Below are 15,000 nucleotides of genomic sequence, written 5' to 3'. Positions count from 1 at the left end.
CTCTACGGCTTGCAGTACTCTGAATTAGGAAAGAGACATAGAGACTCATTTGGAAAGAGACATAGTGCAGTCAACAACTCAGGGACTTATACAGTGCCCAAGTATGAACATATGTAGGAAGGAGTAGTTGGTATGAAATGCAAGCAGAGCCTGAGGCAGCCCAATGACATTGTGTCTGGAAATGACTCCACCGCTTGCGGCATTCTAAAGTTGAAGACAATGACAAGTACACGTAGTGTTCCCGTGGAAACGCAGACACTCAGTCTCCAGGTAGCAGCTGAACATCTATAGAACGGCTGAATGCCAACAGATCCTTAATCACGCAGTGACATATTGTGTCTACTATTTCAATCAACAGGTGGAAGTACTATGCGTGAATATAAGATAAGATGAAAACAAGATAAGATGCGATGAAAGCATGATAAGATATGATAAATCAAGACCCAATAGGATATGATTTGATAAGATAAGATAAGATGATATACCATGAGATAACATAGCATAACGTAGCATTACATAACATAACATAATATAGCACAACATAAAATAGCATAACATAAGATAAGATGACATAAGATAAAATAAGATAAGATAAAATAAGATAAGATAGGATAAGATAAGATAAGAGCGGTCTTGACAAACCCATTATCTTATTTTCAAAATCTCTACAACGAACATATCTGCCTTTGCTACTATAAAGAATGGAACGAGAATCAAGTGAATGTGAAATATTGTAATATAAATAATACCATGGCCATAGTTCAAATCTGATAGCCATGTTGGGGGATTCGCGGTATTGAATTGTATAGACGAACTTCCTCTTGTTCAAGGACCTGTATTACGGAATTGTAACGTTATTATAAGATTCAGTGCACACATTATTGTAAACAAACCGACAACCCTTCTTTTGTTTGCATTCTCCAAATATGTCACTAGCGAAGTATTGCTTACCTGCCATTGGATTACACTTGATGATTTACTATGTACATTCTCTGTTGTATGCTCGTTCTACTTTCATCTCTTTACATGTCACTACCGTTCTTTCTCCCTCCCTCCACTCCCCTTACCCCCCCCCCCCCTCTTTCCCCTGCTAGTTCTGTCTTATTCTTTGTTTGGTTTGATTTGACTTTGATTTTGATCCAGATAGTTCTATAGTAAATTAGTAGTGTTATGTCCGACATCACAATTGTGTTATTCTCCAACTGCGAAGGTCACGTATAAATATAAGAGTTCGCTTGAGTCCGTGTCCCTATTATGTCTCGTGTTATTATTTTACCATGTGTAATTGAATAAAACCTTGTTTAAACCAATTGTAACGTTATAGGCTTGTGTGAACAACAACAAACTCCACGTAGATCCGGTTTCGTCATCATTGGTAAAATAGACGTATATTTATGGTAGACGTCATGCAGACCGTGCGATGTACAGGAAATTATTTCTTACAATGCAATCAATACATTCGGTCGGGTAGCATTGGGTTCGCAGAGCGAAAATAAAGCTCCACCCGTTCCATTAGCAGCAGCCTAGCAGACGATCGTTCCACTGTGTTGCACTCAACCAACAAAGTGCGTCAAGATTTTGTGACGAGACAATTCGATTTGGCGCAATTACAATTGTAAAGCCAAAATTGAATATCGAGTCCAATGCTTCGCTGAAAACAAATATCTGTTGATATTGAATGATTGGCACTAGAGACAATCGTCTGCAATCAAAATGAGTGCACAAGTGTACAAAATAATGAGTCTACCTGTTTGTTGCATTGTCCGCAGTGTTGGACTGGTCTAACACAGTCTGGTTGAGTCCAGCTACAATCTCAACGATCTCCAATATGTCTGTTGCGGTCTGTTGATAAGATAACACGTGAAACGTCAAAGGCAGATTCTGCACCCGAGTTGTTGGCCTTTAAGTCAACACCTCTGGATTGTGGAATTCTGTTTGTGATGGGGCCTGGTGGTTTCCGATTGTCCGTATGTTCATGGAAACCTTCGGGTTTGCATAACAGTTTTTATAGGGCTAAGAAATTAGCCCTAACATTATCAATCCTGTTTGATTGCACTTCGCTTCCCGAGGTGATCGTAGTGTTTAGGCACTCGGTTACACGTGTAAGCCCACAAGCACCCTTTGGGAAAATGTTCTATGGATGTTGTTTCATTATGACTTAAGGGCTGAGGTAGTGCAGCCAGGTCTTGCATAATCATTCACATTGTTCACGCAAAAAATATCCCGATAAAACGAACTCCGATTCGTTTTCAACAAGAACATACCATCAAACTGATATTTAAATGCACAAATAACTGGTGTGTCGTGTGTGACATACTTGTTAAGGACATACAATCGGTGTAGGATTTACTCTCTGAAGAAAATACACCTTAATTTGCACTGTCCCTGGCCTTCCATTCTATCAGTAAAGGCATTTAGAGCTGTCAAACATGTCAGCAAGAGAACAGACACAGAATGGAGAAAAAAAACTCACTATATGCTGGTAATGACATTAATGACACGGACACAAACACATTATACGACGTATAATGCCTCATTAGAATGACCAGCTTTTCTATCAATCTGACCGAGGCCAAAGGTCAATGTCATTACAGATGAAGCAGAAGCAGAAGGTGATATGCTCACCAAGGTTCGACAAATATATGGCCTTCCCACAAGATTAAGATATCAAACAAATGGTTTGATTAGCTCTGACTTTGGACAATTTACTTTTTACTTGAAGCTGGAAACCATTGACAACTTCGACTTTTCACTGGGTAATATATTTTTTGTCACCTAGCTATATATAGTTGAGAATTACATTTGAGTGCTTGAAAATGTTGACATATGTTAATGTTATTGTCTCACATACCCTTGTGCGGCATTTGAGACAGTATACAAGCAAGGATTTTTCTTGAAAATGTTCTGCGTGTGAAACTCACTTTCAACAATAGTTTCGAGCAAATGTTTAGGCGTTGAAATCGATATTCTTTCTAGATCTATTTATACTTAAATGTAGAATGAAACCACATGCATTCTTAATGCGATTTGGTAAAATCTGTATTTAATTTATTCATGGGAAAATGTATGCTGTGTTTCTATGTTTTACTATAAAGCAAACACAAATTTAGGATACAAGAGTGTGCAAACGCATGCAATTATTCATAATTCTAAATCTAAATCACGATGGGAATCACATCACAACAAATCATTTTACTAATAAAGCAATCTGTATCAAAAGATAAATATCTAATAACATACTTCTATCGGGATGTTACTTAGTCTTGTAGCATGTTCCAGAATGTTGGCTATCAGAATGACGTCAAGTGCTGACGTAGTAGTGTTTTCTCTTAACACATCTTTAGTAGTGTGGACGATTTCTGGCAAAGACTCTTTGTTTATATCAACCTGAAAAAAAAGAGACTAGAATGGGTTTACATACATTCCTAATTGAGAACACACAAATGCAATAGATTGCCGTAAAACATTATTGGACGAGCGTACGTAAACTATTTTGCAGTCGGTGGCAAGTGAATCTTATAACAACATACACATATTTCAATTAATGATGGTAACTGTGACATCTCACACAACAATGCAAGGGATTGCAATTATATGATATATCAATGTATGGACATTATTTTGGCATTACTGACCGGTAAATTTAGACATAACACATGTATTTCATTGCATTACATTTTGAATATCAAGTGTGTTTTGTATTTATTTAGAATTACTGTGACGAGTTTCGGCTTACCATTGACAGATTCCTGATCACGCCTGTTTTCTCAGATTCATCCAGTTGAAACTCCGTAGTTGCAGCTGCAATGAATCGATACACAAACATGCAAACATATATTAATTAAGTAAAAGTGTATAGCCAAGGCACTCCATAACCCCAGCGAAGGACAAGTCGCCTCTCTCTCTCTCTCTCTCTCTCTCTCTCTCTCTCTCTCTCTCTCTCTCTCTCTCTCTCTCTCTCTCTCTCTCTCTCTCTCTATCTCTCTCTTTTTTATCTCTCTCATTTCTCTCTCCCTCTCTCAAACACACCCACACACACCCACCCACCCACCCACACACACACACACACACACACACACACACACACACACACACACACACACGCACGCACACACACACACACACACACACACACACACACACACACATATGCAAACCAGGCACACAAAATGAACACTATAAACGGTATCTATGCCTCTTATATCATCAAAACAAGGACATTTGTTCGTAAGGAAAGGAATGATCTCGTATAACTGTTCGCTGCCAGTCGATAAGAAATGGCGTTCAACGCTTTCTAACGCCTTTGCGAACTGGACGTGCGGTGTCACCGCAACGGGGAGCAGTAATAGAGCTTTGTTTACTGTGGTCGCTTAGTTGTAAACAGCGCATGCGCACCAGGAACTGAACACAGCTGCCTTTTCTGACTTCATGTCAGAGCATAGTTCGCTTTGTTACTGCTGCTGTCGCTTTTGGACTATAATCACTGATATGCCACTCTTGTTTGGGACATGAAGTTCGTATGCGCTAATTATCCTTGGATATGGTAGACAATCGGTCAAGGTGCAATTCATGATATTGTTGCGATTATAGCAGCTACTCAATTCATGCTTTCAACCTGTTTCGTATCTATAAAGTTATATATCTATCTATTTTAAAACAATGTTTTGAGTGGTGGTATAATGTTGTTCATCTACTGTAAATATGAATGTTCAACCTAGTTGGAAAAAAAACATTATTGTTCCATTTGATATTATCTGCGTGTATTCAAGCGGCAACAAGTGGAAGTAAGAAGTGTGTTTCAACGTGTGCTACAAAGAAGTAATTCCAAAACCAAAGCCTGTAGCACTGCTGTTTTACCTTGCGAACACATAGGTCCAGTGAACTCAGCCACACACCCGACCAGACAGTGTCCATCCTCATGATGACACGTGGTGTTGACCTGACAGTGACCACACGTCTGGTTACACTCTGCTCCGTACAGCCCTTCCCCGCACTCTGAAACAAGGACGATTTCGATTTTTGAGGATCTGTTCTAGAAAGTAAAGTAATGCAATACAGTTATACTGACTCTCGAGTTGCGTAATCAAAGGGGACTTTATTCGGTGCCTGCCATCCTGGTTGACACTGTGCGCAGTGTCCAGTCACCGCGTCACACGGTCCCCCGTTGCACTGACCACACGTCTCGGCACAGCGAGAACCGTACCGGCCCGGGCTACAAGCTGAACATCACAGACATATGTTAATGGCATGCATTTTCAAAGACAATAAAAGTACATGTACGAATATATATTTAAGAATATCCCACATTGAAAGCAATGTTTGAATGGCATACATCTAATAAAAAAAGGTGCATGTACGCTCACCCACTTAATACAATAATATGCACATAATAACAGATACAAATAGCTGTAATAGTGTACCCTACACCCTTAAACGAAACACACTTTCCGTATTTAATAATAGTAGTGTAGTAATGCTGGGACAGATATCCCGACAGTGGAAACAACCGATGTAAGAGTTAACAGGTGTGATTCAAATACGGCCGAAAATAAACTTAAGCTCTTAAGTTAGGCACACTTTTTTTTTTAACGATGCGTTTCTCAACTTTGTAAAATACCCGAGCTTTAGCAAAACGTTGTATTCAAAGCGTGTCAATATATATATGACTTCCTGCGATTGCATATTCACGATTTTACGTGTTCCGAGCACAGCTCAGTTTCCAAAGGGGGTCACTATGACAAAATACACGTTTTGGTCATTAATTCGTGTCACTTGCTAAAACCTGACTAAATGTAAAACAAAGCCTGTCGTGCACTTGGTTAAATATCATCACGATCGTTACATAATTGCAAAACGTATAGTTAATGTTGAAGTCCATTCTATTGCTCTCAATCACTTTTTAACATATGCAGAGGGGAGCAGAAGTCACATGACAAACCAGCATAGATTAGAAATGCGCCTAACTTAACCAAAACGAAACACAATCTCTGTATTTAGAAATAGGTGAATGATGGTGCTCAAACAAACATTTCAAAAGGAGAAACAACTGTAGCAAAAGTATGCACCCGAATTGTGTCTATTTGGCTTACTTTGATTATGTAACGCCGAGCGGTCTTAACTTCACATTAACTCCAACTATCTGTGTATGTGTATTCTGTATTTATTTATTTAGTAGAATGTAGATTTTATGTTTATCATCTACAATACGAGAAGCCTGTTGAATATACACTGTGTTTGGTTGTAGTTAACTTGTAACTGCATGCGTTTGTTGGAGTGACATGACTATTTTGCTAGATAATAGTCAGAGGTTTTGCACTTTGTTCGCAGTGTTGATCACCTGTGAGTGTTTGGTATCAAATGATGCGTCGTAGAATTTCCATTTTATTGATGTATTTCTTTATAGCGTTTTTGATGTAGTTTTCTTAGTGGAGGAGTGTTTGTGTATTTTTGAGTGATTTTAACTGTAGCTGATAATGAGGCTCCTCCACCTCCCTCCCCATTTTTTCTGTGGTCCCAGAGCGACGTTTTCATTGGTTCCTTAGCTGTGACGTCGGGGACAGTCATGGAAGGTATATAAGCTGTTAGTTTTTGAGGTTCGGGAGAATCTTGGCAACCAACCTGGCTTAATTAAGTGTCTAAATGGTATACCGGACTTCCCACTTAGAGTTACAGCAGTACTTCTGAGAAACGGTTGTGGGAGGATCCCAACCTTAGTATCGAACGGTTGTGGGAGGGTCCCAACCTAGTATCGGAGTATTTGCTGTTAACTCTAAACTGTCCTACGGAGTCTTGGCAACCAACCTGGCTTAAGTGTCTAAATCACCGGACTCCGCCCTGTAGACTGAACTAACAGGGATAACAAACAAGTCGCGTAAGGCGAAATTACTACATTTAGTCAAGCTGTGGAACTCACAGAATGAAACTGAACGCATTGCATTTTTTCACAATGACGTAGTCCGCCGCTTGTGCAAAACGGAGTGAAACTGACGAGCCTGTTCAGCGCGGTAGTGGTTTCGCTGTGGTGCATAGCACGCTTTTCTGTACCTCTCTTCGTTTTAACTTTCTGAGCGTGTTTTTAATCCAAACATATCATATCTATATGTTTTTGGAATCAGGAACCGAGAAGGAATAAGATGAAATTGTTTTTAAATCGATTTTGGAAATTTAATTTTGATCATAATTTTTATATTTTTAATTTTCAGAGCTTGTTTTTAATCCAAATATAACATATTTATATGTTTTTGGAATCAGCAAATAATGACAAATAAGATGAAATTGTTTTTGGATCGTTTTATAAAAAAATTATTTTAATTACAATTTTCAGATTTGTAATAAATGACCAAACTTATTAATTAATTTGTTAGCATCAAAGCTGAAATGCAATACCAATGTCCAGCCTTCGTCGAAGATTGCTTGACCAAAATGTCAATCACTTTAATAAAAAAAATGAGGGTGTGACAGTGCCGTCTCAACTTTCACAAAAAGCCGGATATGACGTCATCAAAGACATGTATCCAAAAAATGAAGAAACTGTCTGGGGATATCTGGGGATATCATTCCCAAGAACTCTCATGTAAAATTTCATAAAGATCGGTCCTTTAGTTTACTCTGAATCGCTCTACACACACACACACACACACACAGACACACACACACACACACACACACACACACACACACACACACACACACACACACACACACACACACACCACGACCCTCGTTTCGATTCCCCCTCTGTGTTAAAACATTTAGTCAAAACTTGACTAAATGTCAAAACGTTCCGCAGTCCCAGGTTATCACACAGCGAGTAAAGTTGCGTCGTTTTGCTCTTTTACTTTATTTGTGTTCAGGCCCCGAACCCCTGCCCAAATTTTTAGTCATTTTAGGACTTAGAATATTTTTTTTTCAGTAGTGTATTTTGCTAAGGGTACCTACTGGTCATGCCCACATTTTCAGCCATTTTAGGACTTAGAATATTTGTTTAAGTAGTAGGAAAATTACAGGAATAGAGTGAACCAATGTACATATATACTTTCTGGAAAGAACCTATGTTTTGTATGGAGTTGTTTTTATGATTTGTTTTGATCCAATACATTGTTGAACTTCACCTGCCTCTTCTTGAGTTTATATTCTGTGTGTCTGTTTGTCCTGTCGTGTGATTGGCATCCTGACAAATGACTTTTAAACACGTATAACATCTAAGACACATGCACAGATAGTTAGAGTTAATGTGAAGCTAAGACCGCTCGGCTTTACAATTACATATTCAGACTTTCCAAAAAGTGTGTTCTTCTCAAAACTTCAAGCAATGATACATCGTGTTCTTATAATCGTGACGATACTATATGTCAATTATGCATGAACCTTGATCACATCGGTTCCCCATTTTCCCAAGTGGACAGTCCGCACAGTCGCCAGTGGTGTTGCTGCACACTGTGTTGTCCAGACACTGCCAGGTGCACTCGGTACACGACGTGGACCAGGAATACCGTTTGTAATATCCCTCGAGACATTCTGAAAGACCACAAGGTTGGCACAATAAACACAGTCCAGACACTGCCAGGTGCACTTGGTACACCATGTGGAATACTCCTTGTAACATCCATCAAGACATTCTGAAAGATCACACGATTTTCACAATAATCACAGTGGAGAAGAACCATGACAATAAGACGAAGCGGTGACCTCGAGGGGATCATGTTATACCCGTCCCAAAAGAAACAGAAAGCTGTGAAAAGCCACTAAGTATACTATGCAAGATTATCCAGGGGACAGAAGTCATACCACACATAATAGAGTTAGCGTGCATGGCTCACATGTAAACGGTCGATCTATACGACCTGCTTAAAAAATGCCCTTGGCGTATCTCCTCTTCTGTTCTAAGATGGTAACCTATTTTGTTGTTGTTGCTGAGGCTGTGTGTCCCCAATTCCCTAGCTGCACACCGCAGTTAAGCTCAATACACATAGAAATACCAGAGCTAAGTGTTGTCTATCTGGCAAAGTGGCAGACATAGTGAATCGTCTATATCCTTATTTACAGGGATCTATTGAGAGGCGACATTTGAAAACTACAAAGAAACAACAAACAGAGAATGAACAAAATGTGTTGTATTACCCTTGCATTCAGGTAGTTTAAAAAAGCCAGAGCACGCTGTACAGTTCCCTGTGTCCTGGGTGCACTGTCCACACGTTCCATGGCAAGGTGTGCCACACTGGGGCCCCCACCGTCCGTCTTTACACCCTGTAAGGATGAGAAATAACAAGAAATTCCTCCGAGGTAGGAAAAACACCCCCGTCAAAGGGAAATAACCTTCTCAGTTGGTGGCAGTGACTGAGTGAGAATGGTTATTTCCCTTTGACATTAAGATGTCCCTCTGTAAGTCCTTGTATAATTTTAATCCACCAATAACTCCCTAACCGTGTGTTTGACTGGTCCCAATTTTTGTAAGGACCGTCTCAGGAATGTATAGAACCTGTTGACCAAGTTTGGTGACGATCGGTCCGTTCATTCTTGAGATCTATATGCGAACACAAACACACAAACACACAAACAAACAAACAAACAAACACATCGACCGAAACCTATACACACCCCTATACCGGGGGTGTAAAGACACACACACACACACACACACACACACACACACACACACACACACACACACACACACACACACACACACACACACACACACACACACACATATATATATATACATACACCACGACCCTCGTCTCGATTCCCTGTCTATATTAAAACATTTAGTCAAAACTTGACTAAATGTAAACACACACACACACACACACACACACACACACACACACACACACACACACACACACACACACACACACACACACACACACACACACATATAGATACACAACGACCGTCGTCTTGATTCCCCGTCTATGTTAAAACATTTAGTCAAAACTTTACTAAATGTAAACACACACACACACACACACACACACCACCCCTCCACACACACACACACACACACATACACACACACACACAAACACACACAAACCCACACACACACACACACACAAATACACACTCACCGTCACATTTGCCAGTGTCTCGATTGCATTTGTGATCCTTGCACCGGTAGTCACATACACGGCACGTTGTTCCAGACTTATATCGACCTTGTGCACAATCTGAAACGAAAGGTGCCATTTTTCCATATAAAACATCACGTGAACCATCACTGATCTGCTCTAGCCTCCAGGTGGAATGACGAAGAGCATCCTCAATGTGAATGTATTTTAAATATCAACATACTTGCTGCTTCCTGTGCACAGTGCACATGTTGTGATATACAATGCTAGCAGCATGACACGGGCCTCAGTTACACTAATCAAACCGTTTCAACCAAGGTACGAGGCCAGACAATTGCTCTCTTCCAATTGAGTGATGTTCTTGTGAGCTGGTGACTTAGGGACAGTTACGGTACACATGTACTTTTGCGCATCCGTGAACTGAACTCGAGAACTCATGGTACCTCTGTGCTATCGAGGATTCAAACCTGTACTATCGGGGATCCACTAAGGTTTCCGAGACTGTGTTTTGTCTGTGTTGAAATGGTCTGGCGGAAGAGCCGATTCTTTAATTTGCATTAGTAAAATGACCATTTTTTGGTACCTAACACCCCTCTGGGTTGAGTTTGTTTTGACCTTGTGACGTGGGATCGCGTGATGTTGTAGGCTGGGGCCGCTCCATTCGCTGATGTTTGTTGAACAGAACAGACGTGTTGTCTAGTGGGCTGACATTTCTGCAGCGCTGTTTTGCGTGGCGTGTCTGCCGCTGGCGGGGAGGATAACAGCAATGTGAATTTTCTGTGACAGAGCGGGCGGAATGTGCGACGGGGTTCAGTTAGATTTTGTAGATGGGTTTTTTTAGATTGGATTTTGTAGATGGGATTTAGTAGATTGAGGATTGTTTTTAGCTAGAACAGAGTTTAGAGTTAGGACTCACAGAATTGTTTGTTCCGTTGTGTTCTAATTCTAGAGTGTGGATCTAGAATGTTTTGGAGAGCAGTTTTAGAGTGAAGTTTGTTTTGTTTTGATCTATTTCTGGAGAGGGGATTTAAAGAATATTTTTGGAAGTATTGTTCCGGATGCTAGTTCGGTTCGGTGACCTGGTTGGTCGGACTCTTTTCTAGATTAGGGTCTCTGTGTTGTTATTGTGTATTTGTGTGTCTTGTTGTAAAAGAGTTAAGAAGATTGGAAGAAGTTTTTGTTGGATGTAAACCCTCCATTTTTCCCACATTTTCCCTACAACGCCGTTTGGAAATAAAAGAACCTGGTAATATAACCGGTGTCATTTGTTTTGAGTGTTACTGTTAGAGTTTATAGAGAGAGAAAGGGACACTCGGTTACATTTGGCACTAGGTTACATTCTCCTAGACAAATCTGGGATCATCAACACAGGTAGGACTTTCATATTTGAATCGAAACCTGCTCTGTCTCTGAAAAAATACATTTGCACTGCATTTAATAGATATTTATGTGTTGAATTACTAGCATATTTTGGTTTTGCAATTGGAGTTACCCGCATCTACGAAATTAACAAAGTCACAAGTCTATAACTCAGTCATGAGTTAGTGTAATATGAAATCAAGATGCAGTTACATGTTTCCTTTTCAAACCATGATGGGGTGTTTAGAGCGAAACATAACCAAATTGTCACCTGCAGCAATTTGTTTTTGCCTAAACTCAACCGTTTTTGAGATATGCAAGGAAACAAAACGATGTTTGGTCATTAAACTGCCAAAGGCAAAAAGCAGAGTTGACATGAACTTTGTTATGCGGCTTCTCCTAGCGCTTATTTCAATGCAACCTACTTTTCCTTCCTTCAGGAGCTGAACAAAGATGACCTGCTTTACACGGACAAAAAAGAAAGAAAAAAAGTGACACTGTGTGTGTGTGTGTGTGTGTGTGTGTGTGTGTGTGTGTGTGTGTGTGTGTGTGTGTATGTGTGTGTGTGTGTGTCTGTCTGTTTGTCTGTCTGTGATGGGGGGTCTGTGTGTGTGTGTGTGTGTGTGTGTGTGCGTGCGTTCGTGCGTACGTGCGTGCGTGCGTGCGTGCGTGCGCGTGTGTGTGTGTGTGTGTGTGTGTGTGTGTGTGTGTGTGTGTGTGTGTGTGTGTGTGTGTGTGTGAATGAGAGTATTTAATTGCACACTCACCGTCACACCTGCCAGTGTCGTGATTGCACTTGCGATCCTTGCACCAGGAGTTACACTGCACGCACCTTGTTCCAGACTTGTAGTAACCTTGTCTACAATCTGAAATCAAAGGTGACACTCTTCCCGTATAAACCATCATCTCCAGATCTGTTCAGACTATCACATGGGATGAGAGCGTCGTTGTAATTGAACGTAAACGCAAGAAAATTGGTTGATTAAAATCAACAGGGGTCGAAGCTGTGTTACAATAAAAGAAACGGTTATGTACGGACTCCATCATATTGCATTTGGGTTACAAAACTTACATGTGTTGCGGAGTGGTTGAAACGGCGGTATTACTGTATATACAGTGGTACCTGTAGTTAAAGGATACGATTTGGATCAGCCATTGGCTGTGCGATTGTGATGCGTTTGACTAATGAAATACAATTATATTCTGGACATTGTGATTGGTTGTATTGACGCTATTGTGTGCTGTTTGGTACGGTACGGTTTGAGATTTATTTTGGTCTTGTGCAGTTTTCGGGACGAGGGAGGAACGGGGAATTAAAACGACTTGACACGTGTGCGAACGAGGAGTCATGGTTTTATTGAAGAGTGTGTATGCAATGGTGCATCGGTTTGTGCTAGTGAACTGTTGTTTATTTTTGTACATATCAGATGCACATTAAATTGTGTTTTTTTCCGCATGTTCATTTCAATGATTACTGCATTTTGTCAACACATGCTGCTTCTAGCCTCGGCGTGACCAATACATGAACATTCTGTAAAATTGTGTCCGACATAGTGACACTGTCGTTTAAGTACCGCCCGGTATTTGTTTAAACCGCCCGGTAATTATTTATTTTCCACCTGTATTCATTTCAGTCTGGTAGAAGATCGGTAGCTACCAGTGTTGCTTATTTTGTTTAGAATAGGAGATTCTCATGCTTTGTCTTCTCTGCGCATGCGTTAACGATGTTTCCGCCGGCATGTTAATGTCCAAGTCAATTTCGTAAACATAACTACTACTACTACTACTACTACTACTACAACTACAACTACAACTACTACTACTACTACTACTACTACTACTACTGCTACTACTACTACTACTACTACTACTGCTACTACTACTACTACTACTACTACTACTACTACTACTACTACTACTACTACTACTACTACTACTAGTACCACTACTACATTGTACTACTACTACATGCATCAAAATAATGGGGAAAACAACAAACAACAACAGCACAAACAACTATTACTACTACTACTACTACTACTACAACAGGTATCAAAATAATGGAGAAAACAACAAACAACAACAGCACAAACAACTATTACTACTACTACTACTACTACTACTACAACAGGTATCAAAATAATGGAGAAAACAACAAACAACAACAGCACAAACAACTATTACTACTACTGCTACTACTACTACAACAGGTATCAAAATAATGGAGAAAACAACAAACAACAACAGCACAAACAACTATTACTACTACTGCTACTACTACTACAACAGGTATCAAAATAATGGAGAAAACAACAAACAACAACAGCACAAACAACTATTACTACTACTACTACTACTACTACTACAACAGGTATCAAAATAATGGAGAAAACAACAAACAACAACAGCACAAACAACAATTACTACTACTACTACTACAACAGGCATCAAAATAATGGCGAAAACAACAAACAACAACAGCACAAACAACAATTACTACTACTACTACTACAACAGGCATCAAAATAATGGAGAAAACAACAAACAACAACAGCACAAACAACAATTACTACTACTACTACTACAACAGGCATCAAAATAATGGCGAAAACAACAAACAACAACAGCACAAACAACAATTACTACTACTACTACTACAACAGGCATCAAAATAATGGAGAAAACAACAAACAACAACAGCACAAACAACAATTACTACTACTACTACTACAACAGGCATCAAAATAATGGCGAAAACAACAAACAACAACAGCACAAACAACAATTACTACTACTACTACTACAACAGGCATCAAAATAATGGAGAAAACAACAAACAACAACAGCACAAACAACAATTACTACTACTACTACTACAACAGGCATCAAAATAATGGCGAAAACAACAAACAACAACAGCACAAACAACAATTACTACTACTACTACTACAACAGGCATCAAAATAATGGAGAAAACAACAAACAACAACAGCACAAACAACAATTACTACTACTACTACTACAACAGGCATCAAAATAATGGCGAAAACAACAAACAACAACAGCACAAACAACAATTTCTACTACTACTACTACAACAGGCATCAAAATAATGGAGAAAACAACAAACAACAACAGCACAAACAACAATTACTACTACTACTACTACAACAGGCATCAAAATAATGGCGAAAACAACAAACAACAACAGCACAAACAACAATTACTACAACTACTACCACAACAGGCATCACAATAATGGGGAAAACAACAAACAACAACAGCACAAACAACTATTACTACAACAACAACAACAACAGGCATAACAATAATGGGGGAAAACAACAAACAACAACAAAACAAATACGAGGAAAAAATAATACAGAAAGAGAAGCAAACAAACAAGCAAACAAGTCGCGTAAGGCGAAAATACAACATTTAGTCAAGCTGTCGAACTCACATAACGAATGCACTGCATTTTTTCACGAAGACCACATACTCGTGGCAAAGGTAGTGACATTGACATGCCAGAATAGCGCGGTAGTGGTTGCGCTGGGCAGGATATCAC

The 15,000-nt window shown here is 39.6% G+C and overlaps 3 protein-coding genes across 3 annotated transcripts in view; 1 reads left to right on the top strand and 2 right to left on the bottom strand.

Annotated features, from left to right (window-relative positions):
* The window catches only part of LOC138963627 (adhesion G-protein coupled receptor G6-like), a 29,351-nt gene extending 21,388 nt beyond the window's left edge, over positions 1–7,963 (bottom strand). Inside the window, exons 1-6 of the mRNA XM_070335474.1 lie at positions 7,939–7,963; positions 4,858–4,995; positions 3,737–3,801; positions 3,241–3,387; positions 1,748–1,842; positions 1–19 (exon numbers count right to left, since the gene is read on the bottom strand). The exon at positions 1–19 is cut by the window's left edge and continues 259 nt beyond it. Coding sequence (XP_070191575.1) covers positions 1–19; positions 1,748–1,842; positions 3,241–3,387; positions 3,737–3,801; positions 4,858–4,995; positions 7,939–7,963 — 489 coding nt within the window. The remainder of the gene's footprint in view (positions 20–1,747; positions 1,843–3,240; positions 3,388–3,736; positions 3,802–4,857; positions 4,996–7,938) is intronic.
* LOC138965698 (uncharacterized) overlaps positions 1–15,000 on the top strand; it is a 268,534-nt gene that overhangs the window by 153,351 nt on the left and 100,183 nt on the right. The gene's annotated exons all lie outside the window — the stretch shown is intronic.
* LOC138963626 (multiple epidermal growth factor-like domains protein 6) overlaps positions 1–15,000 on the bottom strand; it is a 50,344-nt gene that overhangs the window by 3,130 nt on the left and 32,214 nt on the right. Inside the window, exons 12-21 of the mRNA XM_070335473.1 lie at positions 12,200–12,298; positions 10,074–10,172; positions 9,121–9,246; positions 8,368–8,517; positions 5,069–5,219; positions 4,858–5,027; positions 3,737–3,801; positions 3,241–3,387; positions 1,748–1,842; positions 1–19 (exon numbers count right to left, since the gene is read on the bottom strand). The exon at positions 1–19 is cut by the window's left edge and continues 259 nt beyond it. Coding sequence (XP_070191574.1) covers positions 1–19; positions 1,748–1,842; positions 3,241–3,387; positions 3,737–3,801; positions 4,858–5,027; positions 5,069–5,219; positions 8,368–8,517; positions 9,121–9,246; positions 10,074–10,172; positions 12,200–12,298 — 1,121 coding nt within the window. The remainder of the gene's footprint in view (positions 20–1,747; positions 1,843–3,240; positions 3,388–3,736; positions 3,802–4,857; positions 5,028–5,068; positions 5,220–8,367; positions 8,518–9,120; positions 9,247–10,073; positions 10,173–12,199; positions 12,299–15,000) is intronic.

This window comes from Littorina saxatilis, linkage group LG4 (assembly GCF_037325665.1).
Source record: "Littorina saxatilis isolate snail1 linkage group LG4, US_GU_Lsax_2.0, whole genome shotgun sequence".
Lineage (NCBI taxonomy): Eukaryota > Metazoa > Mollusca > Gastropoda > Littorinimorpha > Littorinidae > Littorina > Littorina saxatilis.
Note: the sequence above shows the minus strand (reverse complement) of the source record. Positions and strands in the feature narration are given on the sequence as shown.